Here is a 25513-nt window from a genome sequence, read left to right as displayed (position 1 = left end):
CCGCCCCAAAGTCCTACTATGTAGAGGTGGGTTTTTCTGAGAGAGATGAGCAAAGAATGTCAGGAGTTTATGCCAGTAATATGCCAGCAGGGTCATCAAAGGCATGAAGGTCATCCCAGCTGCCCAGCTAAAGCAAAAACAGGAACCTACTGTGGGGCAACAGTCACATAGGAAGATGCCGGAAGTGAAATGTCACTTTAGTAAAAATGAGAAAGGCATTTTTTTCACACCAAGCAGGAAAGGCCAATGGTAAACCACTCCAATACTTTACTAAGGAAGTCCCATGAATAAACAATATAAAATGATGCAGAATGTAGTTCTGGATGGCGGGCCCCTTGGCTCGGACTCAACATGCTACTGAGGAAGAGCTGAGGATTTTTTGCAGTACTGACGGCTTGATTAAAGCCTTTGGAACATCCAGTTGACGTTGCCATACAGGAAAAGAAAATCTAATGCTATAAAGTTAGAATGATAGTAGGAACATGGAACATAAGAAGCATGGACATGGGAAAGCTCAAACAGTAAAAGATGAAATGAAGCAACTATATATTGACATCTTAGACTCAATTAGATATTTTGAGTTAGAGGTTCCAACTGCTTATTACTTAGCACATGAAAAAGAAGGAAAGGTGTTGCATTTAAGGAGACAAGGTATTCAGTGACTGACTGATATCAATTAGTTTTTATGGACAATCCTTTAGTTTAGATTAAACTGGATTAGAAATTATCTAAATCTGTTCCTAACCACTGATGCTGAAGAAGATGAACTTGATGATTTGTGTAGATAAGGAAAGTCTGAAACTGATGAAGAGTATAAGCAAGACGTGATGCTTGTGACTGGAACCTGGAATGTCAACATTCGAAATCATATGGAAGAAATTGTAGTTTGGGCTGTACAGCCCGGGAAACAAAAAATGAAGCAGCAGAATAATTTGTCAGTTTCTGCCAATTCAATTATGTTTGTCATTGCTAACACAATCTTTAAATATGCATGGACATAAACAGATAAGAGTACAGAAAAATCAAATTGACTATATCATTGTCACAAAAAGGTGGAAGAGGTTAGTTGTAACAACAAAATTGTGGCTGGGGGCTGACTGTGGAACAGACTATGAATTGCTTATGTGCAGGTTCCAAGTCAAGCTAAAGCAGATATCCATATCCAAAACATATGAAACATGTTTCCACCATTTAAGGGGAAAACATTAGGAATCACTCTGAAGTCCTGAACTTCACTAATAGAAAACCAGAGGAATTGTGGTGTGAAGTTTAAAAAGTTGTTACAAATGAATGCATTTCCATTGAAGATGAAAACAGACTTGGATACTGAAATATCCAAGTACAAGAGAGATGTCAATAAACAACTTATCTTAAAAATATTCCCTACTTACAAGAACCTCTAGTACTAGATAGAAGGTGAAGTTAGATCAGCACTCCAATCATTAAAACATTAGAAGGCTACAGGAAATACCCCCAGAACTATGTCAAGCAACAAAGAATCAGTAAAGGGTCCAACCAAAGTATGCAGCAACATGGTGGCCAACAGGCTGGAAGAGGTCAATCATATTCAAATACCAAAAAAGCAGAGATTTAACAGAGTGTGCAAACTATTGTACAGTATCTTAAATTTCATAAGCTAGCAAAATAATATTTAGGATCATCAAATACAGATTAGAATTCTGCCTGAAAAAGGAGATGTCATATTTAGAAAAGGCCAAGAAACACGAATCCTTATTGCTGGTACATGCTGGGTAATTGATGATAACTTTATTGTCACTTTGAATGTACACCAATCGGCATACATCAAAATGAAATTTCGTTGCATACAGCTCTCAAAGGGTCACCACCTCCGATATATACTCCTTGTTCGGGGCCCGCTCAAATTTCACATTGTCCATTTTAGTCTCTAGGGAGTGAATGATGGCAAACAGGACAGATGGAAATGGGGCTCAATGTGGATTAGCCCTCAAATTTGCTTGTATTCTGACAACCTCGCCTTCTTTCCTTTTTCTGATGCTGACTCTTCCACCCTTTCCTTAAAGAGGCCTTGCTTCTTTTCGCCCCTGGAGCACGCTGCTGCCGCCGCCACCAACTCCTCCAAAAGCCTCTCTCTCTTCCTCTGGGCCTGCCGACAGACTCATCCAGTTCCTTCGCTCCATAAGCTCCAGGTCCTCTCCTCCTCTGCCTCCTCTGGAAACCTCCCTGATTTGCAATAGAATCCATCACTAGGCCAGCAGTCAGATGTTGCTGCTGGTAGAACAAATTCAAACAGCGCCAACGACTTTTAACGGTCTCACCAACAGTTCCAAAACAACTAGAAACTTGCCAGGCCAGCAAAGATTGTTGGTTCGTATGTCGTATGTTACCTTAGTTCCACCATGTTGCTCAAACACATTAAAATCTTCCTGATCATGTGGCCTATAGCCTTTACTATCCCTCCCAAAAAGAGAAAGGCAAAGAACATTTTAAAAATCCCTCAATATTTTAACTGATTGAAGAGAGGCTTTAAATTGTATTGATCATGTGAAGCTATCAAATGGGCTTAGAAAAATGGGAATTCCAGAACATATTATTGTTCTCATGCAAAAGCTTTATGCAGGTCAAGGAGCCATAATACAAACAGAGATGGCAAAACAGAATAGCTCCAGATAGGCAAAGGAGTGCAACAAGCCTGTATACACTCCCCTTATTCATTCAAACTATATGCTGAATATAAAGAGGAAGCTGGTTGGAAGAGGAGTGTGGTTTTAATATTAGAAGAAGAAACATCAATAAATTATGCTGCCCTGAGGACACTACCCTTATAGCTGCAAAGGATCTGCAGTCTAGTACTAAAACTCAAGAATGTAATGACAAAACAGGACTAAAATTAAATATAAAGGAGATCAAACTAATAACAACTGGCACAACAACTTGATAGAGAAGTGATAATGAAGATACTGAAATGGTGGATGTTTCTACCCTTTACCATCAATAATAAAGGAGCAAACAGTCAAGAAATACACCACATACTAGAACTTGGTACAGCAGCCATGAAAGCCTTTAAAAAGATACCTCGATATATCTATATTTAGAAAGATCACTAGAGTTCAAGTACTGTGCCCTGTGATGCTCTATGGAAGTGAAAGCTGGACTTTGAAGAAGCAGGATAGAAAATATGGTGAAATATATTCAGGATTCCCAGGAGGGAAAGACTGGATCCCAGAGAAGGAAGAGACATCAAATGTGTAAAGCTAAAATGGCTCCACCTTAGGAGTTCTCAACCATATGTTTAATGGTGCAAGTAATCTGTTTTTGAGTAGCAAGATTTCTGTTTATAAATAAAGGAAGGAAGCGGCTTAGAAGAAGAACCTCAACGTGTCTTTTCTGGTTTTGGAGCCTGCAGAAAGAATATTCACATTTTTGAACATTGGTGATGGAGAATACTCATAAGAATATCACAGAGAGATCCCTCCCCCAAAAATAACTTCAACCCAAACAAATAGCTCATTGAACAAATCAACCCAGAATCAAGGGACAACGGATGATGCAAAAACCTTGCTCTCTACAAAAGAAGGATACAGAAAGGGAAGGATACAGAAGAGAAAGCCCACCAGCAAAATGGATGGACTCACCTACAGTGGCAAAGGGTGTGACATTGGAAGACCTGAAGGAGAAGGTTAAGGTCAGATCCTTCTAGAGAAAATCTGTGTGGTTACTAAGCATCAACACTGACTTGATAGCACATAATCAATCAATTAATTTCATACTGCCCAACTGCTACATTATTGTACAAAAGGAATTGCAAAACACAAACATCAACTTAATTATCTTAATTCAGGTTTCCATAGATAAATTACATACTTCAACTGTAACTTCAATAGAATGTAGAACATGCATTTATATGACACAGAAAATACTCTGTGACCCAGAATAACATACAGAAATATTAAAAGCTGTTAGAGACAGGTTATATTGACATCAATACATACTTTATCTCAGAATATCTACTCTCCACCCAATTTCTTCTTGTGCAATTTATTTCCAATCCATGGAATCCTATACTTTAGTCAGAAGCTATCTTATGCTGAACAAACTAGGTCTTCATTTTGACTGAATATGCAAGGATTATGGAATCACTGTAGATTCTTACAAGTTAGCCAAAGCACTTAAGTCCTATCAACGTTGTTCAATCAATATTTATTTTGGTTTTTTTTCAGGAGAGCTAAGAGATAGTAAATATTAACATTCTCATCATGCAGCTCACACATATTTAATTTACTTTTGTTGATATTTTGCTCTGCAAAACAAGGTATGAATAAATGAAAGTTCTAGGATTTCTTTAGTTTTGGATGGGGCTGTACTAGCCCAGACAGACCCCGTGCATAATCTGGTGTTTTCCTGGACTTGTGTCTGCTACTTGATGAAGTTTCAGTCAATGCTAGGAGAGCCTCTGCACAACTCCATGTTGCGTGCCAGTTGTGCCCTTTCTAGATTGGGAGTCCCTGCACTAACTCAAGTCCTGGTTATCTCATGCTTGGACAATGCACTCTATATAGGGCTACCCTTGAAGGGAATCCAGAAGTTGGTGCAGAATGCAGCTGTGTAGGCAGTTCTTGGGGCTCTTAGGGTAGGCCATGTTATACTGATGTTCTATGAGTTGCACTGAGTGTTGGTTATCACCTTGAAAGCCTTTCATGGCATGGGTTCATTCTATCTGAGAAACTGGCTCAACCTGATGGAATACACATCCATGCTAGCTGAAAGGGCATACTGCGGGCCCGTCAGTCATGGAATTTATGACTTTTATTTATTGCTTTAATGTGTTAATCTGCCTTTTATTCAATATCTGTAAGCTTCCTAGAATCATCTTTGGCAGATGGGAGACATCCAAGTTTGATAATAAAATCTTAAATCAACAGGAATGTATCTCCTATTTTAGTCATTGATGACTCAATACAAAACTTTCTTCAGTAAAATAATCCTATAATTCTTACAGGACTATCACAGAGAGGAAAGGTAAGGCTGTCTAGAATAAATGCAGTGAAATGCACTGACATTGTGAGTATTATGCTCATCTCATTCATTTCCATTAACTCATCCTCATCATCCCAATTCCTACGTGCATGAAAAAAAAATCACAACTTTTCTTTTATTGTGAAAAAAAAGAAAGAAAAGTCCCTGGATGACTCAATTACAGTACAAAGAAGAAAAAAAATAAATTTGAGGTCTGCATGTATACCCTACTGTAATATATCTTGCTTCGGGAGATACATGAAATTGCAAAAGAAACCAAAACAAAAGCCGATGTCAATTGTAGTGGGCAGTCTGCTGTGTAGTGAAATAGAAGACTTCTAATGTAGCACAATCAAGTGTTAATATAACTTTAGAATGTAGAATGTAACAGTACAGCATCCTTAAAGCAATCATATTCCCTGCTGGCAGCTGACTTCTAAACTGTTTTAAGAAAATTCTGTCTGGTTTGGGGGCTTTGCCAGCAATTTGCCACATGTTCAAACTAGAATTGCCAACTAGCATGCCCCCTGCTGGGCAACTCATATATATATATATATATATATATATATATATATATATATATATATATATATATATATATATATATAATACATATATATATATATATATATATATACTTTTACATCTATTTTCACGCAACAAAATACATGTATACAAAGTCAAATTATACTCCCAGAGAAAAAAGAACCTCTCAGCAGGAGAGCGATTATAGCATTTGTTTAATGTGCAGAACATTACATCTTTGAAACCCAGCAGAACTTTTTAAATTTATTTTTCTCTCTCTGAGATGCTCGCTTTATTACAATACATTCTTTAAAGAAGAAGAGGGAAAACACTGCACCTTTTCATTCCCCCTCTTTCCTTCCCAAGTAACTGGAAAAACAGCTGAAATGGCATTATCAGTGGACTTATTAAAAAAATTAAACACCAACAAATAAATAGGTAGCTCTGCTGGGTTTTGAGCCTTCGATATATAAGCAGGTACTATGACCACTACGCTGCTAAAACACCATGGCAATAATAACTGCAGCCAAGATTAGGCTGCTACCGATTGATGACCACTGACCCAGATAAGAAGGTGTTCCTGTTTCTGCACACTGCCAGATCAGAGCACAGCATCTGAAGAAAGCTCAGCAGGCAGAACCAGAAAGCAACTTTGAACACTGAAAAACACTACTTTCAACATGGAGCAGAAAACGGGGAATGTCACATTCGTGTGGGGTGGAAATATGCAGAGTTCAAGGCATGTGCCAAGCCTTGTGAGGCACGTGAAGGGCCACACTCCAAAAGTGGTGGGACCAGGATCCATTTGGAGAGGGACTAAGAGGTAAACAAGCCCATGTTTTTCAAAAAATCCAAGGAAAAGGGGGTGGGCACTAAACCTTTTTTTTTTTTACCATGGGGTAGATGCTGATGCTGCAGATCAAATGCTGGAGGGTCATACTCTTTATGTATTTCTGCTGTATGGGATGGGGTTGGTTCTGGTATTGTACAATGCTGTGTCTATCATGCAAATCACATACATATGAGTAAAACTTTGGCTAGGATTAATAGTAACGTAGTGGACACTGCCTCTCTTTGAAACGTGCTTAGAAAGTTAATGTGTGGCTACAAAGAAAAATGTGAGTAGAATTTATGAGACAAATCCACTGATTCTTTTCTTGGCCTGAGGATGGCCTACTAATGTTCCCCAAGTCTCTCTGTAGCTGAGTTGGTCCAGGGACACTTTAAGGTACTGCAGCATGCTCTGAGGTAATGTTTTCCCCAATATCCTGCCAGAAGAGACTATGTGCAGCCATTGTAGAACATATTAATATGTATCAGGGAGGCAGTCTGAAACAACATATGCCATATCAGCAATCCACTCACACCAAGTGGTTTCCTATGAATCCAGCCTCTTCACTCTTCCTTTGGCCTCAGGGGAATTTGGAACTTTGCATCTCCCTTTCCTTTCTTTTATAAATGCATGGATCAGCTGTTGGATCTAGAGGGTATAAAACCTTGACAATGTCCATCCTATGCATGACTTAACACATGTAATTGAAAGAGTTTGGCGCTTACTCTGCTGTTGCTTGTGTAATTAGGAATTCCCTTCCCAGCAGTTGCTGCTCCTAAGGAAGCACAGGTCCCTTGCCTTCTCTCTTCATGTTATGTACTTGGGATAGTTTACAGTTCCCACATTAATCTTTGCAGTTGACCCTCTTTCTCAAATTCCAGTTTTTCAGTATCTGCATCTCAGCAAAAATCTGGATGACCACTAGGTGGCAGCCAAAAGACACAATGCTCTAACTTTCTGCTCCCACCCAGTGGTCATTAAGTCAAACAGTCAATCCACAGATTCAAGGATATTAAAAACAAATGTAATTGGTCGCTGGTACAGTGGGAAATAAAAAAAGAAAATATTAAAGTAAGCAGACTGTTTTGTATGCTGGGGCTTTTCATGTGGAACAACGTTGAGCAGAAGCTGGAATTTCATCTAAGAGAACCACCAATCAAAGCTCTCAGAATGTTGTGCACTAAAGATGTACGGTAGTATGGTGCACATTCATTCTGGGTGCCTGGTGTGGAGGTTGCAAGATTTAGAGCATCACACTTTACTCCTAGCTCTGGGATGGGGTAGGAGATCGTAGCAACTGGCCTTGAACACAGATGAAGTGTGAAGATACCAACAGTAGCTAAGACTGGCCCCATGTATGTGCACTGAGAAACTGAGTCCCACTGACTGAATGACTTGGGAAAGAAGGTAGCATGTGGAAAGATTGACCTAGTTAAAAGAGAGGAAGGAGTGTTTCGACCTGAACTACTGCTGAGCTTTGAAAATGCCAATTGCCAAGATAACTGAAGCTGACTGCATTTTTGCATAATTGTACTTTAATCTTTATGCACTTTATTGTATTGTTTTTGCTTATCTTTCTGAAGGATCTGACTGATTTTAATCTACATTGTGAAACTATCACTGCCATGTGTTGCTTTGCTACTCCTTTAGAATTTCAGTTTTATGGACTGAAAAGTTGATATGCCTTTGAAATAAACGAGGGTTCACCAAAATTGATATATATCATTGCTTTGCGATATTATTATTGCTATTCTATTTTTTGGCATTATGAACTACTACGGCCACAAGGTTTCTGGGAAATCACAAACAGGTCATAATAACAAACAATTTAATAATATCTGGTAATGTTGAGGCAATTAAACTATGCAAAAATATGCACATATAAAAGCGATTTACTGAGAATCCTCAGTGTGATATCTAAGCAGAAAAGATAAAACAGAAAATGTACATATTGAATGTTGTCACAGGCAAAGTCAGGTCCATCTAATATTAGAGCTTAAACATGCTGATCTGCTCTGCACTGTATAACAAGGAAGGAAATTATACAAAATGAAAAGTTGGCTTGAAAACCTACTTGAAAGCCCAGATTTAACTGCAGACAATAGCTATTACTCTCTGTTTCATTCACTCACATTTTGCAAAATATCCTCCCAAAGGAGCAGAAAAGGCCACTCATCTCAAGAGCCCAAAATAGGCTAGAGCCTGAGGGAGTTTAGACTGCTTAAAAAGGAAAGGGCTTAGGGGACACATTTCACACAATCTTTGATTGTAGACTTATATACGTCAGAGATGCAAAGGAGAAAATATTTGGAAGAGCTTTGCAAGCACTTTGTTTAACATTATCCATTTCTTAGAAACCTTCTGTGAAACCTTGTAATAAAGTATCAATCAATCCCTGGGGACACCAGAGGATCATCCCAGGTATCAATTCCATTCCCGCCTCCTGCCTTTTTCATTCAGACGCACTGAAACGGAGGAGCCATTTTACCTTTAAAGCTTGAACTTTCTTGGCCAGGAGACTCTCAATGTCCCCTGCCACTTTCTCCACGATTTTTTCAGGGATGTTGTCTCTTACTTCAAATAAATTCTTCTTCTCGTCATAGATCTGTTGAAAGAGATGAACAAAGAAAGAAATTGGAGCGCTGACAAATTCAAACCTTCTATAAAATACTTCTGGAAAAGAAAAAAAAAAGAAACCACTAATAGAATAGAACACCGTCAATGTTCAGAGTAGGAAATACCATGACCAATCTATAATAAAGTTCTTAAACCAAACAACTGCCTATGGACAGCTTTTTTCGCTCAATATAGTTTCTTCTCATATGTGCAGTTATCTTAGCATTCCTTGCAGGGACCTTTCTCTTATTGCAGTGTCTGGTGAAAAAAGCAACCTACGTCTCACAGATTTTAATATATCTAATTCTAATCATTAGGCCAAATTAATTCATTGTAGGATGAAGGACGCTCCTCTGAAATTACCTTCAGTGGCAGATTAATCTATCAGTGCAGGTATGAGTGATAGAAGCTTCTCAGTCTAGGTCTCCCACTCTCTGAGACAGGAGTGATTGGCCCACCAAGTCAGCTTCTGTGCTTAATGGAAGAAATCACATGAGCAAAACCTTGTTTTCTCTTCTCCCCTCCTCTCCTAGTCCAATACCTTAACCACTATACTACACTGACTCTACATATTTATATTTACCTGTAGCTCAATACTTAGTATTATGCATGTATGTACACTTTATGTGTAGATACACATATAGTGTACATACATGCATAGTACTAAGATATTCATAACTTTTTTTAAATTCCATTTATATCCCGCCCTTCTCCGAAGACTCAGGGCGGCTTACAAGCTTAGTAGTAGCCTTCATTCTATGTATATGCCTGCTTATTAGGGCTTTCACACACACCCCAAGCGGCATTATTACAAAGTCAAGCTTATTGCCCCCAACAATCTGGGTCCTCATTTTACCTACCTCAGAAGGATGGAAGGCTGAGTCAACCTTAAGCCTGGTGGGATGCGAACCTGCAATAATTGCAGGCAGCTGGTGTTACTTAAGGAGGCATTAGCCCACTGCTCCACCAAGGCTCTTGTACCCAACTTGTTCTTGGGTACGTTGAATTGGATGTTTTTAATGTTTTCCTTACTGGTTTTTCTGCTTTTATTGTTTTTTTTTAAAGAAAATTAATCATAATATCTTTTCTGAATTATAAACCACCCAGTCATTGACTGAGATGGGTGGCCATTGATTTGAAGAAATAAACAAACAGATAAAATGTGTAACTGAAGTATTATAAAAGAGAAGGCAGTAAAAATGGATTTACAGCATCCATTAATGTCAAAAGTGCAGAGGATGTAAAAAAAAATAGATGTAGAAACACAAGATTGTATTTGAGTGCCTGGCCAGTTATTTAATTTCTTTGATTTTTGCTTTTCAGAACAGCCTTCCACTTTTATAAGTTGAGCATGCCATGTGGTCAGAAGCCTTTGAAATTGAGATTCTAATTTTCTCAGGATATTTATGGTATGCCCCCAAGCCTTAATCAGAAAACTATTTTGTGAAATCCCACATATGCCCAATCCAGTGGTTGAAACCTAGCACACTGCCCTCATCTCTCCCACTGTGCGTATAATTCAGTGGATATTGAGACTAGCAGCAGATGGTACATAGCTGAAGGTGGTGGAAGAGCCAGTGAAGCTCAAAACAGAAAATGAAACAGACTAATATGATTAAAAGTTTATAAGAAAAAAAGGGAAAATATTTAGAGTAAATAAATGGAAACCAGCAAGCTGTCTCAATTTTTATAATATCTACAGACCACTGCTATCATGTCATGTAGCACTTGAAATGGCAACAGAACTATAATTTGCATCAGAGAAACCAATTAGTTCAGCAAGGTAACAGTTTCCACCTACATCCTTATCATGAACTCTTAGAATTAGTTTCTCTTCACTTATGTCTTTGCATATACAAAAAATATGCACACAAGTTTACAAAAACAACCCTCTTCAACCTGGTGCATTCTACATGTTGAACTGTACTCCCTGTAATTTCCAATTAGTATTATCCAGCTATTATCTATCCAATTACCCCAAGAAACCCTTTAATTCCAAATCAATGTAGCCATGAACCAAATTATGGAATTTGTGGTTGAACAGACACGGAGAGCACTAAGTTGGCAAATGATGATATAGAAGATTCAAGAGAATTTGAGATTCGCTCAGCATACCATAGAGAAAAGAAACCATGGCACAGAATGATCTACAAATCTGGCTGCAATAAGCAGTAAGACTGACAACAACCTCAACCCTGCACATAACCTGCTATGTATGCCAGACAAAAATGGATGTGTATAAAAAAAAAAATCTCAAGGGCCTAATCTGAGAAACATTGCTATAGACTATCAACACACATCAAAGACACATGCTGCCATTCAACGGGCAACTACCAGTCTGACTATGGTAGGTAAGTATAGATAAAGCAGACAAGCCTTACTATTTCTATTCTTACTGTATCTATCTTTCCACAGACTTTGTGCAATGCACAGATAATATTATTGTCTCAAAATAAAGGCAAGCTTTGTGAAGCAGTATCAGAAACAAATTTTTGAACACTGTAGCCTAAATATCATATGGAAGGATGCAAATACCCAACACTGAATATTTATCTAACGTTGTTTCTGGCAGTGGGCCTCTTCCATGCTTTTCTAAAAATTGCCTTTGACCTGCTGTGTGAAAAGGCTGCTCCTTCCATGTCTTTCTAAAAAATGTCTTTGACCTGCTGTGTGGAAAGGCTGTTCCTTCGTGATAATATAAGGGCAGCTGGAGGTGAACTGATGTTCCTGAATACCAATCTTAGACTTTCCCCTTGTCAAACAGCAAGCTGTACATGCCAGAGGATGGAAAAAATACTATACAAAACCATTTAATATCAGGGAACATGGTATAATGGATTCTTATGGTCTCTCCTCCCTTCTCTTATTTTTCTTTGGGTAACAGCATAACAAAGTAATGTGTTTTGAAGGCACAGCAGCTCCAACTGAGCAGCAGCAATTTGGGAAGCAAAAGAAAAAGGAATAACCTTCAAGGACAAAATCTTGGATGCAGAGGGCATCCTGACAGCAGCATTTTGCTATTATGAAATGCCAAATCTCTTCCTATTGGCTATTGCTGATTTTATCCAGAAAAAAATATATACAACTGTAGACTGTGTTGTGTATTTGCCCCATTAGACCCCGATGCTTTCAGTCTTCAGAAGCAATTCTGTACACAACACAACAAAATAAGATACTGCCCTTTATAGATGAAATATTTACCTATTGTAGTTTTTCTGTACATGAATCTTTCTGGCCAGGGATTATGGGAGCTAGCTTGGAATGCTGATAACTACTATATGAAAATAACTCTGGTAACCATTGCAGAACAGATAGATTTTATGAATCAGTCAACAGTATAGATCAGGGTAGGCAACCTTGGCTCTTTTATGACTTGTGGACTTCAACTCCCAGAATTCCTGAGCCAGCCACGCTGAGGAGAAATGGAGAGATTTCCAAGCTGGTTCAGGAATTCTGGGAGTTGAAGTCCATGAGTCATAAAAGAGCCAAGTTTGCCTACCCCTGGTATAGATATAAACCCAGAGAAAATGCTTATGTTGTCAGTAACAGTTTCAATGATTGTCACTCTTGCTAGTTATCGTGTTGTCTACAAATAAAACTCGAATGCAGATCTAGGCAACCTTGTACACCAGGATTTATTTCTTAATAAATATCTATAAATAAATAAATGACATGAAATCAACAAGTAGGAAGTAGAGACAAGAATTTGTATGAAGTTAGTGTGTTTTTAACAAGTGAAGCAGGTAGGGAGCCTCTTCCCCTCCAGGTGTTGCTCAGCTACAACTTTCACAATATCTAATGGTGAAACATGTGGAAAACTGTAATTCAGCAACATGGTTGGAAAAACTGCTTGGCCACCCTTAATCTAAAGTTATTTGTGAGTACTGAGATGGCCATGTTCGCTGATCAGACCAAATTATGCAAAGTAATAAAAATAAACAGATTGCAAAGTGCTCCAGAAGGGCTTTCTCCAAGCTGGATAAATAGCAATAGCATGAAAATGTTTTAATATAAACACAAAATGGTGCTCATGGAAAAAATAATTATATCTATCCAATGACAGTGTATGAGTTACAGATCCTGGAGCCATGATAGGTAAATTTAATGATAATGTCAACCTGGTGTAGTCAACCATGAAGAATACAAAAGAAGATGATATAGAAAGATAAAAAATAAACTATCAGTATTATGCTTTTTCGGTGAGCCATTTCTAGAGAGAAGGCTGTGGACATACTGGAAATACTCTGTAGAACAATTGCTGTATCTCAAAAAGTATACTGTAGAATTGGAAAAAGTAAAGAACTGGTAGGGAGTTGGATCAACTCTCCTCTAAGATAAAGTTGCAACAATTGAACCTTTTTAAGTTTAGGGGAAAAAGATTAGTCAGCGGAAGTACATGCTCATAAAATTATGAACTGCATGGAGAAAACAGATAAGGGGTTCTTTTTCTCATTCTTTCATTTATTAGAGCCTGAAGGCCTACAATAAAGCTGAATATTGGGAAATTTAAGACAGGCAAAAGGACATACATCTTGTATAATTAAACTATGGAATTTGCTACCACATGTGGTGGTTAAGAGGCCCTAACTTAAAAGCAGCTCAAACAAATTCATGATGAAGTCTCAGTGGTAGCTCGCCTTAAACAGGTCTAAGACCTCTTAGAGGCAACCAAGTATTTCATTGTCAACTGTTGGGTGAACAGAGCAGGCTGCTCAACTGGATATGTCTTTGGCAAAATCAGTATTAAACAGTAGAGTTTAATGGTATAAGATAGGGGTCCCCAACCCCGTGGCATGCCAGAAACCGGGCCACGCAAGCAATCAGGGAAACTTAAAATGACAACATTTGGAAAGCCAATATGTGTGTGTGTGTGTGTGTGTGTGTGACAAGAAGTAATAAAGAAGAAGTCACCACCAAATCATTTGAAGCAGCTAAAAGGAGAATACCATGCAGTGAGTGAAATGCCTACTACTTCCAAATATTTTTTACAACTTCTACAGAGTTTGAATGTTCTCAGTAGGCTTTTTCTGTTATGCAAAGCTTCTAAAAGCTCAAAGTGCTGTGCATTTCCCAATCATTTCTGAGAAAAGAAATTGTTTCTCTAACTGCTCCGTGAGAATATTTTCAATTTTATAACTTAAAAATGGTACAAGAAAAACAGGCACATTTTCAATACTATTGGCAAGGTTATTTCTGAAGGACTTTAAAAAATATGCAGCTGATCTTGTTTTCTTACTATGGGAATGAAAAAGACAGTCAGCTCAAATCTATGCATACCTATTCAAAACTGCATTTCACTGGCCTCAGTACAATTTAGCACTGTATTAAGCACCATTAGACTTTTGATTCTTAGTGTGTTCAGGCAACCATCATAGGCAGTTTATTGGTAATTCCGATTGCTTGTTATTGTTATTGCAGATTGTTTTGCAGATTGAATTGTGGTTTACTATTCAGAATCTATATAAAGAAGGTAAATGTCAATTAATCTATGAAGACACAGACAAGCCAGCTCAAGGTTACATTGAGGTTTAATAATCCTGAATGATTAACCATGTATATGTGACTAATCAGAAGTAACATTTCCAATGCAGAAAATTGTTTTTCTTCTGTTTTCTATATTTTTCCAATTCACTTGCAGAATAACATAGAGAAATGGTAGGTGCAAATAAAATTAAATTGCTTTCAAATAAGTTTTACTATAAAAACATTACTGATTAATTAAGAGTCAAGATGGTGTTGACTCTTAGGGACCATACAGACTTTCTCCACAATGATCTGTCCTTAACCTGGTCTTTCAGTTCTTTTAACAATAACCACATGGTAATATCAAAACACTGTACTTTTTTCAAGGCCAGGCTGTCTTTCTTATTATATGTCATAGGATGATTGATTATATGCCATCAAGTCAGTATCAATTCATAGTAACAACATAGATAGGATTTCTCAGTGATGAACTATCTCCAATCCGGACATTCACGTCTCACAATCATGTATTCATTGCTGCTATAATTGAGTCCATCCACTTTGTTGCTGGTTATTATCATCATGTCATTCCTCCCATCTTTCCCAACACAATGGACTCCTCAGGGGCTGTGCCTTTGCCTAATATACAATTTGAGCCTAGTCATTTGTGCCTGAACTGCAAGGTGCAGCGGCTCTGTGGTTAGAATGGAGGCTTGACAATTGACAAGTCCGAGTTTGAGACCTGGGTACTGTGTGGTAGGATGAGTTCCCAGCACTCACTTCCATTCCTGCCAACCTAGCAGTTTGAAAGCATGTTAAATGCAAATAGATAAATAGGTACCACTTTGATGGGAACCTGTGGGAGGATGAGAGAGGGATGTCCCCATTGCACATCCCCCAGGCAATGGTGACATCACCGGCTAATACCTCTTGACCTGGAAGCACCTTGGTGGCTGCTTCCAGGTCCCAACAACTGCCAAACATCTATTATCTTTGATACAGTAGACTCCCAGCTTTCTGTACATGATCATAAGCTAAATAAATAAATAAAATGTACCTTAACTTAGAACTTGGTTAATTTGTTCTGGGAACTGTTCATTTTCTTGGCTGTCCATGATATTCTGATGTCTTCTGCAAACATTCAAAAGCATCAATACTATTTCTATCCTGCTTCTTCACACTTCAGCTTTTACATCAATTGCCTGCACAATTCTGATGCCCATCACCACATCTAAAAATTGCTACTCCAGAGGTACTCCAGTCTGAGGTATATTTCTTGACTGGTGGATCTTCTGCTGTTGACAGTCAAGCTAGTTATCCTGAATTTCATCACTAGAGCTTGGAGTTCATTTTCATCTTTTAAAGTTGCACCATGCGTACAGAATATATTCTTGATATTTCTTCCTATAATTTTAAGATCATGCTCATTTTATTTCAGTCCAGCATCCCTCTCTATGTATTCAACATATAGTTATAGGATGAAATGGATGGATTTTCTTGAGTCTGACTCAGTATTCCATAAAGGATCTTACAACTTGTAGCCCTTCTTATAACCATTATTGTTGTAACTGTTATTGCAACTCAACTATTACCAATATATTTTGCAAAATCTTTCTGCACAATTGAGTGGCCATCTGTGGAGATAAGAAGACAGACTGAGATTTCCTTGTACATTTTCACTTTCTCCTACCTTTTTAAACACTGAATAGGGAAATTCTACATTTACCTATTTCTAATTCTATCATCTATCTATCTATCTATCTATCTATCTATCTATCTATCTATCATCTATCTTTACCTATCTAATTTAGAAACTGCCTATTTCCCTCACAGAGATTATCCTCATTTTATACTACTTTCTAAACTTGGGAGGAATGAAATCTTGTAGGAGAACCAGCAACAAAATACTGGAACATACACTATATATAATAACATATAAATACTGTATAAGAAAAAAATATCTCAGTTTTAAATTTAAACTATGCACCCTCCTTGTTCCCTAAGATAATTTTGGTAATATATAGATAATGGTTCATAGTTTCAATTAAGCCATTCAACAAAACTTCAAATTAGAAAGTTAGTGGTTGAAAAAAAGGACACTCCAAAGAAAAAAACAAACTAGAAGAAATGTAGGTAAACATCTCTCCTACACATTCTAGATATCACTTTCATCAATCAATCAATCAATCAATCAATCAAAATAGAGCTGGAAGGGACCTTCAAGGTCTTCTAATCCAACGCCCTGCTCAAGCAGGAGACCCTATGTCAGACAAGTGTCTGTCCCAAGTCTCTTAAAAACCTCCAGTGATGAAGCATCTATAACTTCTGAAGCCAAGCTGTTCCACTGGTTAATTGTCCTCACTGTTAAGAAGTTTCTCCTTAGTTTCAGGTTGCTTCTCTCCTTGATTAGTTTTCATCTCTTATTTCTTGTCCTGCCTCCAGGTACTTTGGTAAATAAGTTGACCTCTTCCTCTTTGTGGCAATCTCTCAAATGCTGGAATACTGATATCATGTCACCGCTAGTCCTTTTTTTCTCTAGACTAGCCAAAACCAAATCCTGCAACCGTTCTTCATATGTTTTAGTCTCCAGGCCTTTAATCATCTTAGTTGCTCTTCTTTGCACTTTTTCCGAAGTCTCAACATCTTTTTTGTAATGTGATGACCAAAAGTGGATGCAGTATTCCAGGTGTGACTAAAACTTTATAAAGCGGGAGTAACAACAAGTCCCAAAGACTGAGTGGGATGGAGAAGACCTTTAGGAGGACTTTATGATCCAGGAATTGAGATAGTTTAAATTGTAGAATAGTTTGAGAATGCCTCAGTTAGGTTCAGAATTCCTCTGATAACATACTTCCCAATCTTTGTATTTAGTAGATTCTACAAATCTTTTCAAATTTGCACTAGCCAATCTGTAGCAGGGTATAATACTGAGCATACTAACCAATACTCTGAATTGCTGCTCTGTGACATCTCCGTATCTAGAGAAATTGCTTGTAGAAATAAACTAGGATTAATAAACTGAGAGACTGGGCACTTGCATGTATGATCTGCTCTCTCCAGAATAATCAAAGTAAAAGGTCAGAATTCAAATTTTAGTCAGTTTAATTTAAAAGGAATACATCATTCATTTGAACTTGCTAATTCTTGGAGTAGTCAGTGGATCTGAATAATGAAGACCATAGGTTCTTTTTCTCCATTAAATTCTACTTCATGAATCACTTTTAATACCGGGAATCAACAAAAATGGACATAAGTGTTCAGACTGCTTGCAAAACACCACAGGAAAGCCAAGATTGAGCGCTTCTCAAAATCTAGAAGAAACACTGTGCAACATCTATTTCCCAGGCTCACCTAGTTATCTTAAACGTAATTATCTGGTGCCTATATTTCATAGTGTTTTTGTAATCATAGTGCTGTCTCTATTACATTAATAAGATGTCAACTTCTTTGCAGCATCACGGATATTCAAGCAGGCAACGACAGAAGTGCCATCTGATTTCACTATTAGAATCATTGAACAATTACCACAGTGGCATTGATTTGGAAAATGGAGTGAAATTTAGTACAAAAGGAATAGACACAGATCATGGTGGCAGGACTGATGTATGGTAGAAAGGCAAGAGAAAAGGGGAATAAAGAAGCACATGTTTTTGAAGGAATGCTGAGCAAGGACAAAACAGTAAGATTTTGAGAGTGCTCCAATCCAGCCAGTTTAATTCAAGGCAGAGATCAGCACAATTTTAGTGTCACCTATGACATCAACCAAATTGCAGCAACATTGCAAAGTCTTCCAGTAGTCACAGTCATGCTGATCCAAGATGCTTGTTGTTCTCAGAGGGAGGTAAATAAGCCAATTTTAAACAGGATGCACATGTTGCTGACTCAGAGCTAAGTACTAGCAGGCAAAGAAAAAAATTCTACAGCTGCTCTCCCCGTTTCCAGTCTTCAGCATCCCCCAATAAGATCCACTTTCTATGAGAACAGTAAGGATATAAATGATAAAATGTTGCGTGTGACCTAAAAAAAACCCTTGTCTTCTGTGTACTTTGCACTCTTAAGCAGTTTTTTCCCCATTATTTAAATAATAACCAACCAACTATCCAAGCAATTATTTACGAAAAGGAGTAAGAAATTGATTTATGTGTTTATGTAGACAAGCAAACAGACCCAAACATACACAAATGTTCTGCTGGTTGGTTAAATAATAGCTCCAGGTACGTAAATGGAGCATAGTAAACAGAAGGTGGTGGAATTAACCTAACACTAAAATAATAAATAAATAATTACACTTTTCATATAAAATCCATGTTCAGCATTTTCCCTCTCTCCAAATTCTTGCCCAAGGGACTGTAAATATCAAGTTTATAACTGCCATTTCTCTTACTGGACTGAAGAGAGAAGTAGCCCTCTCTATTTTCCAAGCACCTGAAGGCAGGACAGAGATCCAATCTGGAACCAAGGAGGAATTTTCCTGACAGGGAGAACAATTAATTAGTGGAACAGCTTGCTTCCCAGAGTTGTGGTTTTCAAGAAAAAAAATTGGACAACCATTTTGTCTGGGATGTTATAAGGAATCCTGCCTTGGGCAGGGGGTTGGACTAGAAGACCTTCAAGTTCCCTTCAAGCCCTATGAAACAAAGTTTATTTGCATATGCATACAAACATGCACAAAACAGCCTTTTCTTGATGCCTATGAGAAGGCTGATCTAAAAGCCCAGCTCCTCCACCCCCCCTTTTTTTTTACTACCCTGTAGTCCCTATTCACGACACATTTGGGGAGCTGAGTGTTTACTGGCCAGATGCCCTTCCTGATGGCTATGAAAAGTTCGCAGCAGATAATTTTTTCTTTGCGCCTTAGGAGAGAGAAACATCTGCTGCTATCTAGGATTGAACTCTCAACCTTCCAAGTGGATGTGAGCATCTTTACCACCAGACCACCACGCCACTCTTACCTAAAAGCCACAGCTAATAGGCTAATTTCAAATGTCATCCTATGGTAAATGAACATTACCTCAGCATATGGGAGTGACCATCACCTGAACTACTTTGGAAGAGTAAAAAATATAGTAAATATCTGTTCTGTACTAACAGTGGTGCTAATATCCAAATGGATATTAAAGTGTTGTTGTTCTTTGTGATCTTTCAGCATAAAGAGAGGGAATATAAAAAAAACCAAGGAGTCATTAGAGTGGGAGAGACTTACAAAGATGAAGAAAAATGGAAAACCAGTTGGAAAAATCTGCACCAACAGCCACGGGGAGCTGTTTGTACTCAGAGTCAATAAATGCTGCCTGGATGGAAAGGAGGAGGAGGAGGAGGAAGCACAGCGTGAAGGATTATGAAAAATTGCTTTTCACACTGTATTTATTTTAGGGATAAATGAGCAACTGCCTAATGTGTTCACCTTTAAAAAAAATAAAGTTTTTACAACCACTTTCTTAGACATTTATTTTTCAGTGCTGAAAAATTACAACTTGTATAAGCTGGTGTAAGTCTGCAGTATTGTAGGTGTCTTGAAAATAAATTTGTCTCGTGGGAGACTTTGCCAATTTTTGCCCTCCAGACGGGTTTAAAGATATTCATAGAGCACATACATTGATTCTCCTTGTTACTCAAAATAAGGCATAAATTAGGCATGAATATATCCACCTGCTCTCAAGGCCCATCATGGGCAATCCCTACGTTCATCTCTAGCTGGCTGCTCAATCCAGAGCCACCATCTTCTAAACGTCAGAGATATCCATTAGCTTGTCTACTTGCAAAATTCTAAATGCCAAACTCTAGACCTGCCACCGCCTAAAATAGGAGTAATTGTTCTGTCTCTGTTTATGTCTGAGCCTACTGTCTAGCTGACAAGCCATTATCTGTTACAGATTTATTAGGCAACCACAAGGATATAAAAAGACAATGACCTGAAGTATTATGGTGGCTGTATCAGACTATCCTGCTATTTTATGCTCTTTTGTCCCAACTACAGATAATCCCCAATTTACAACCATTCATTTAGTGACTGCTCAAAGTTACAACAGCACTGAAATAAATTATTTGTGACATGTTTGCATATTTAGGACAGCTGCGGTATCCCCACGATAATGTGATCAAGTTTTGAGCACTCAGCAACCGGAATGTATTTGCAATGGTTACAGCATCCCGAGGTCATGCGATTGCCCTTGGCAGCCTTCCTAGCCCAGTTCCCAACAAGCAAAGTCAATGTGGGAAGCCCATTGCGTGATTCACTTAACAACTGGAGTAATTTGCTTATCAACTGGGGCAAAAAAGTTCATAAAATGCGACATGACTCACTTAACAACTGCCTTGCTTAGCAATGGAAATTCTGGTCCTGATTGTGGTTGTAAATCAAGGACTATCTGTAGATAAAAACCTTTGTCTCTTCAGTTTCTGTTTTGCCCTTGTTTTTATTTTATTTTTTTTATTTTAATTCCATTTATATCCCGCCCTTCTCCGAAGACTCAGGGCGGCTTACAAGCTTAGCAGTAGCCTTCATTCTATGTATATGCCTGCTTATTAGGGCTTTCATACACACCCCAAGCGGCATTATTACAAAGTCAGCTTGATTGCCCCCCAACAATCTGGGTCCTCATTTTACCTACCTCGGAAGGATGGAAGGCTGAGTCAACCTTGAGCCTGGTGGGATGCGAACCTGCAATAATTGCAGGCAGCTGGTGTTACTTAAGGAGGCATCAGCCCACTGCTCCACCAAGGCTCCTTGTTCTAAACTGTATCAGAATTTGCACTTCCCTTGTACTGCCTAGCAGTAGATTTTTGTTTAGCTTTGAGAATATTTTTACCCTTCATATTTATCCTTACCAGATTTTCTATTAGTCTTAATATTGACCAGGAATCTGGCTGCACTCTAGGGAACAATTTTTGCCAATTCTGAAACTTTCACTGAGAGCAATTCTACTTCTAAGTACAATTGAGCATGTCCACTAAACCCCCAATTTCCTTATGCATTTTCTTATGGATTAAAACAACCTTCCTCCTCTGAACTCCTGTTGCTATTGAGAAGCACTTTCATGATAGCTTTAAGTTAGATATACATTCTTATCTGAATAATTCTAGCTTGTCTAGCACAGAGGTCCCCAACCTTTTGGGCACCAGGGACCGGTTTCATGGAGAGATGTTTTTCCACGGACCGGAGTGTGCGTGGTTTGGTGTGCTGCCTGCATCCCGCGGATGGAGATTTGCTTGTTTGTGCAGACTGGTTGCTGGCATGCCGCTGCCCGGTACTGGTCCATGGACAGGTGGTTGGGGATCTCTGGTCTATCACATACTGTATTTCTAAAAAAACGTTGTGAGAGCAGGAGTTAAGAGGGTGTTGAGCACAGACTGGATTTCTGTAGTATGTAGAACCCACAAGCTAGTGCAACTTTTGAAAGAAGGTATGGTAAATGGCTGATGCCTCTGCAGTGACCAAATCACTACCACAGCCAGTCTATAATGACATTTTTCTTCATTGTTTGGCTATCTAGAGCCTTAGTAAGAAGCATGATCCAATCCAGATGCATCCTGTCTTAAGGTCTCCTACTAAAAAGCACTCTCTCCAATGCCCTACCTCCCTCTTTCAAAATTATGGCTTTCCCAGGGCTTGGTACAATTTGACCCAAATTCTGCATTTTTCCCCTAACCAGACTGCATGTCTCAGAAAATATTCTCCATTGTGGCCTTGAGACAAAGAGAATAGAGGACTGCTTTGGAATTTGAAGTTATTGAGAAAGTGAGAGCAAATTTTGAATGAACAAAACGGAAAACCAGAAGCCTTCTCTCCTGTGAGAATTTTTAAACATCTGTGACCAACCAGGAAGATGTCATATTCTACTTCCTCCAAAAGGAGATAAATACACTTGTTTTGACTAGTGGTTTGGAATCTATTCTTTTTATAAGATGCACCATCTGTGATTTGGAGAATCTCCTGCTGCGTAGAAAAATTTTCAAATTCTGTGTAATGATTTCTTTAGTCCCTCTACCATACTTATTTATTAAACCTCGATCCCCATTTAGTATTATTCTCTTGCTCTACTAATGTTTTCTAGAATAGGCTGCTGGTCTAATGCTGTGGGGTTAGTGGTTAATTTAGCCCTTTTTCTGTAAACACTTATGTAAGGACAAACATTAACATTGTTTTCCAAAGAAAAGACAGTTAAATTTTCCCCAGTGAGGATTTTCTAGAAATTTATAGAATTTTAGCATGTTGGAACTTTAACAGATTTTTAATCTGCCTTTAAATGCTCAATACTTATTTATTCATGATTGCAATTTTTTTTGTATTTTGACTGTTAAGACGCACTTATAACTTTCACACTTAAGGAGAACAACATGTAAAAATTAAGCTAATATAATCCTTGCTTGTATAAACAAAAGCACAGAATCAAAATCATGTGAAGTATTAGTACTGCTTTATAAAGCCAAAGTAGGACTTTAGCTCTTTTATTAAATTAAATTATTATTAATTAATTTTCAAATAAGAACTGCCAAGGCAATGTATAATGGAATAATTTGAGAAAATATGGTATTAAAAAACATACTAGAGGTAACCAAAATTTCAGCAAACCAAAACTCAGCAAAGAGTTTTCTTTTGTTAAAAAAATAGTAAAATAAATTAGATGCAAACAACATTCTCTTAGTAAAAAAAAAACCCTTCATAACCATAGATAAACAATATGGCACCTGTAAATCAAGAGAGGTATGTTGCCTCCCATGTGCCAAGATCACAGACATGATTGAGAGGCCTACTCAACTAATCAAGCCCTTTCTCCTCTTTCACATTGGCATGAATATTACAACAAAAAATGAGCCTGAAAAAAAATCAAGAGATTATAAGCAGTTAGGCAAAAGGCCAAAGAATTAGGAATATAGGTGGTTTTTTCGCCATACTTCTGAAAGATGTTCAATATTCAATGAGGGAACAAGGACTTCAGAGGTAAACACTGGCTCAAGGGATGTTCTTGTCAAAAAAAGTTGGGATTTCTGGAGCATGGTCTATACTATCTATCTATTGGGCTTCCACTGCCTTGGCCCTGGCCCAGAGACCCTCCTTCTGCCAGAGACCCTCAGATCTGTCCCACTCCTGCCCAGGCCCCCATGGGCACCCTTGATGCGAACTATGTAGAGCTGGCCACGCCCACCCAGTAGGCCATATGCACTCTAGCCACACCCACCCAGTAGGCCACGCCCACCCAGGCCATACCCACCCGGCCCCCTAAGGGCAACAGCAATGCTGATGCGGCCCTCAATGAAATTGAGTTTGACACCCCTGGATTAGAGCAATATAATATGTTCAAAAGAAATAGATCCAACAAAAATGGAGGAGGGGTTGCATTGTATATAACCATACAGAAATACATTACACCAAGGACGAAAGCCTTCTTGAAGCTGACAGGTACTAAGACAGCTTATCCTCATAGGGTCACCCTGTAAAAGAAGAGAATCCTGCCTGCTTCGCTGCATTGCTCTGCCAGACCGCATACATCAGGAATTGTAGGTGATCTGTGGGATGTTAGACAATGATTTCTTGCTTCACTCCTGCTTCACAGGGTGGCAGAGCAGAATCAACTCAAGCCATGCATATAAATATCCCCCCAAACAGAAGGCAGGTGAGATAGGGATAGTACTGTATAGTGCAAGGGTAGGCAACCTCGGCTCTTTTATGACCTGTGGATGAGGTTGCCTACCCCTGGTATAGTGGGTCAGAAGAGATCTTCGACCACCACATCCCACCCCACTCACTCCTGTGCTGGTTCACTGTTTTTAAAACTGCTGTATGGGTTCTAGACATAGGTTCTGGTTGTTGTGGTTGTTTTTTTTAAAGGCTTATCGCATTTATTTAAATGCTAAATCCATGTTTAAAATGTGCCTGGCTGACAAAGGGGAAATAGTTGCTTGGTACAAGTGAGATACTTCGCATTTTACCTCTCAACTGCCACACACCACAAACCCTCCACCCTTTTCAGGTATTTTTCAAGCTTGTTTTGAACTCTGGTTTACTGCTTTTCTTTGGAAGCTCCGTAGACCTGTGCCTGATCTGAAAGGTGAGACAGAGATGGTCAATCAGCAGGAAATTCTTCCTAGGTAACCAATGGAATCTACGGATCTAATTATTTCTGCCACCACCCAAACCAGAATGGTCTTAAAAAGTAATAAATAAATTCACAGATAAATTCACAGATTTTCTGGAGGAATATTTAAACTAAACAGCGGGGACAGGGAGTTAATTGATATAGAATATCCCTGTCCCCGCCAATCTAAAAATTATAGGGCTATCAATGCATGTAACATAGATGTGTGTATGGACAAGAATATCAACCTTGCTGTCAAGCAAAATCAAGCTTCTATTAGCGTGTGCCACACAAAGTACACTAACCAAATAGGTGGTAAGCCAATAGGTGAACTCAGGCACCACACAAGTTATGTAGAAAGTAAACACAGGGTCAGATATAAAGGACTCAAATGTCTATACAGCAATGTACACAGTATGAACAGCAAACAGGGTAAACTAGAAATTCAGGTTAATGAGGACAGATATGATATTGTTGCCATTACGGAAACATGGTGGGATGAAACCCACAAATGGAACACACAGCTAGAGGGATTTAAATTATTTAAAAGAAACAGACCAAATAAAAGAGGAGGTAGAGTTGCCCTCTATATAAGGAATAACGACATCTCTACAGAAATAGAGCACAACAATAATGAAAACTGTAAACTTGAATGCATTTGGGTCAATATAAAAGGGGGGAGGGGGGAAATGACATTGCCATAGGTGTATACTATAGGCCACCCAACCAAACAGAGGAAATAAATGAACATTTTGCTAGTCAGCTAACTAAGGTATATAGGAAGCACATCACAATAGTAATGGGGGACTTTAACTACCCTGACATCAACTGGGAGACAAACTCCGCACCAAGTGGAAGATCAAACAGGTTCCTGAGAAAACCTAGCAGACAACTTTGTTACCCAAAAAGTAGAGAAGGGAACTAGGGGATTAGCCATTTTGGATCTAATTCTCACTAACAGAGATGAAATGATAGAAGGTGTTGAAGCCACAGGAACCTTGGGAAG

The 25513-nt window shown here is 38.5% G+C and overlaps 1 protein-coding gene across 1 annotated transcript in view; it reads right to left on the bottom strand.

Moving 5' to 3' along the window:
• The window catches only part of CACNA2D2 (calcium voltage-gated channel auxiliary subunit alpha2delta 2), a gene marked incomplete at both ends in the record, with an annotated part of 699157 nt that overhangs the window by 501705 nt on the left and 171939 nt on the right, over positions 1–25513 (bottom strand). Inside the window, one exon of the mRNA XM_083355340.1 lies at positions 8841–8957. Within this exon, the coding sequence (XP_083211466.1) occupies positions 8841–8957 (117 nt within the window). The remainder of the gene's footprint in view (positions 1–8840; positions 8958–25513) is intronic.

This window comes from Vipera ursinii (genome assembly GCF_947247035.1).
Source record: "Vipera ursinii genome assembly, chromosome: 2".
Taxonomy (NCBI): Eukaryota; Metazoa; Chordata; class Lepidosauria; order Squamata; family Viperidae; genus Vipera; species Vipera ursinii.
This window is presented reverse-complemented; position numbering and strand designations above follow the sequence as displayed.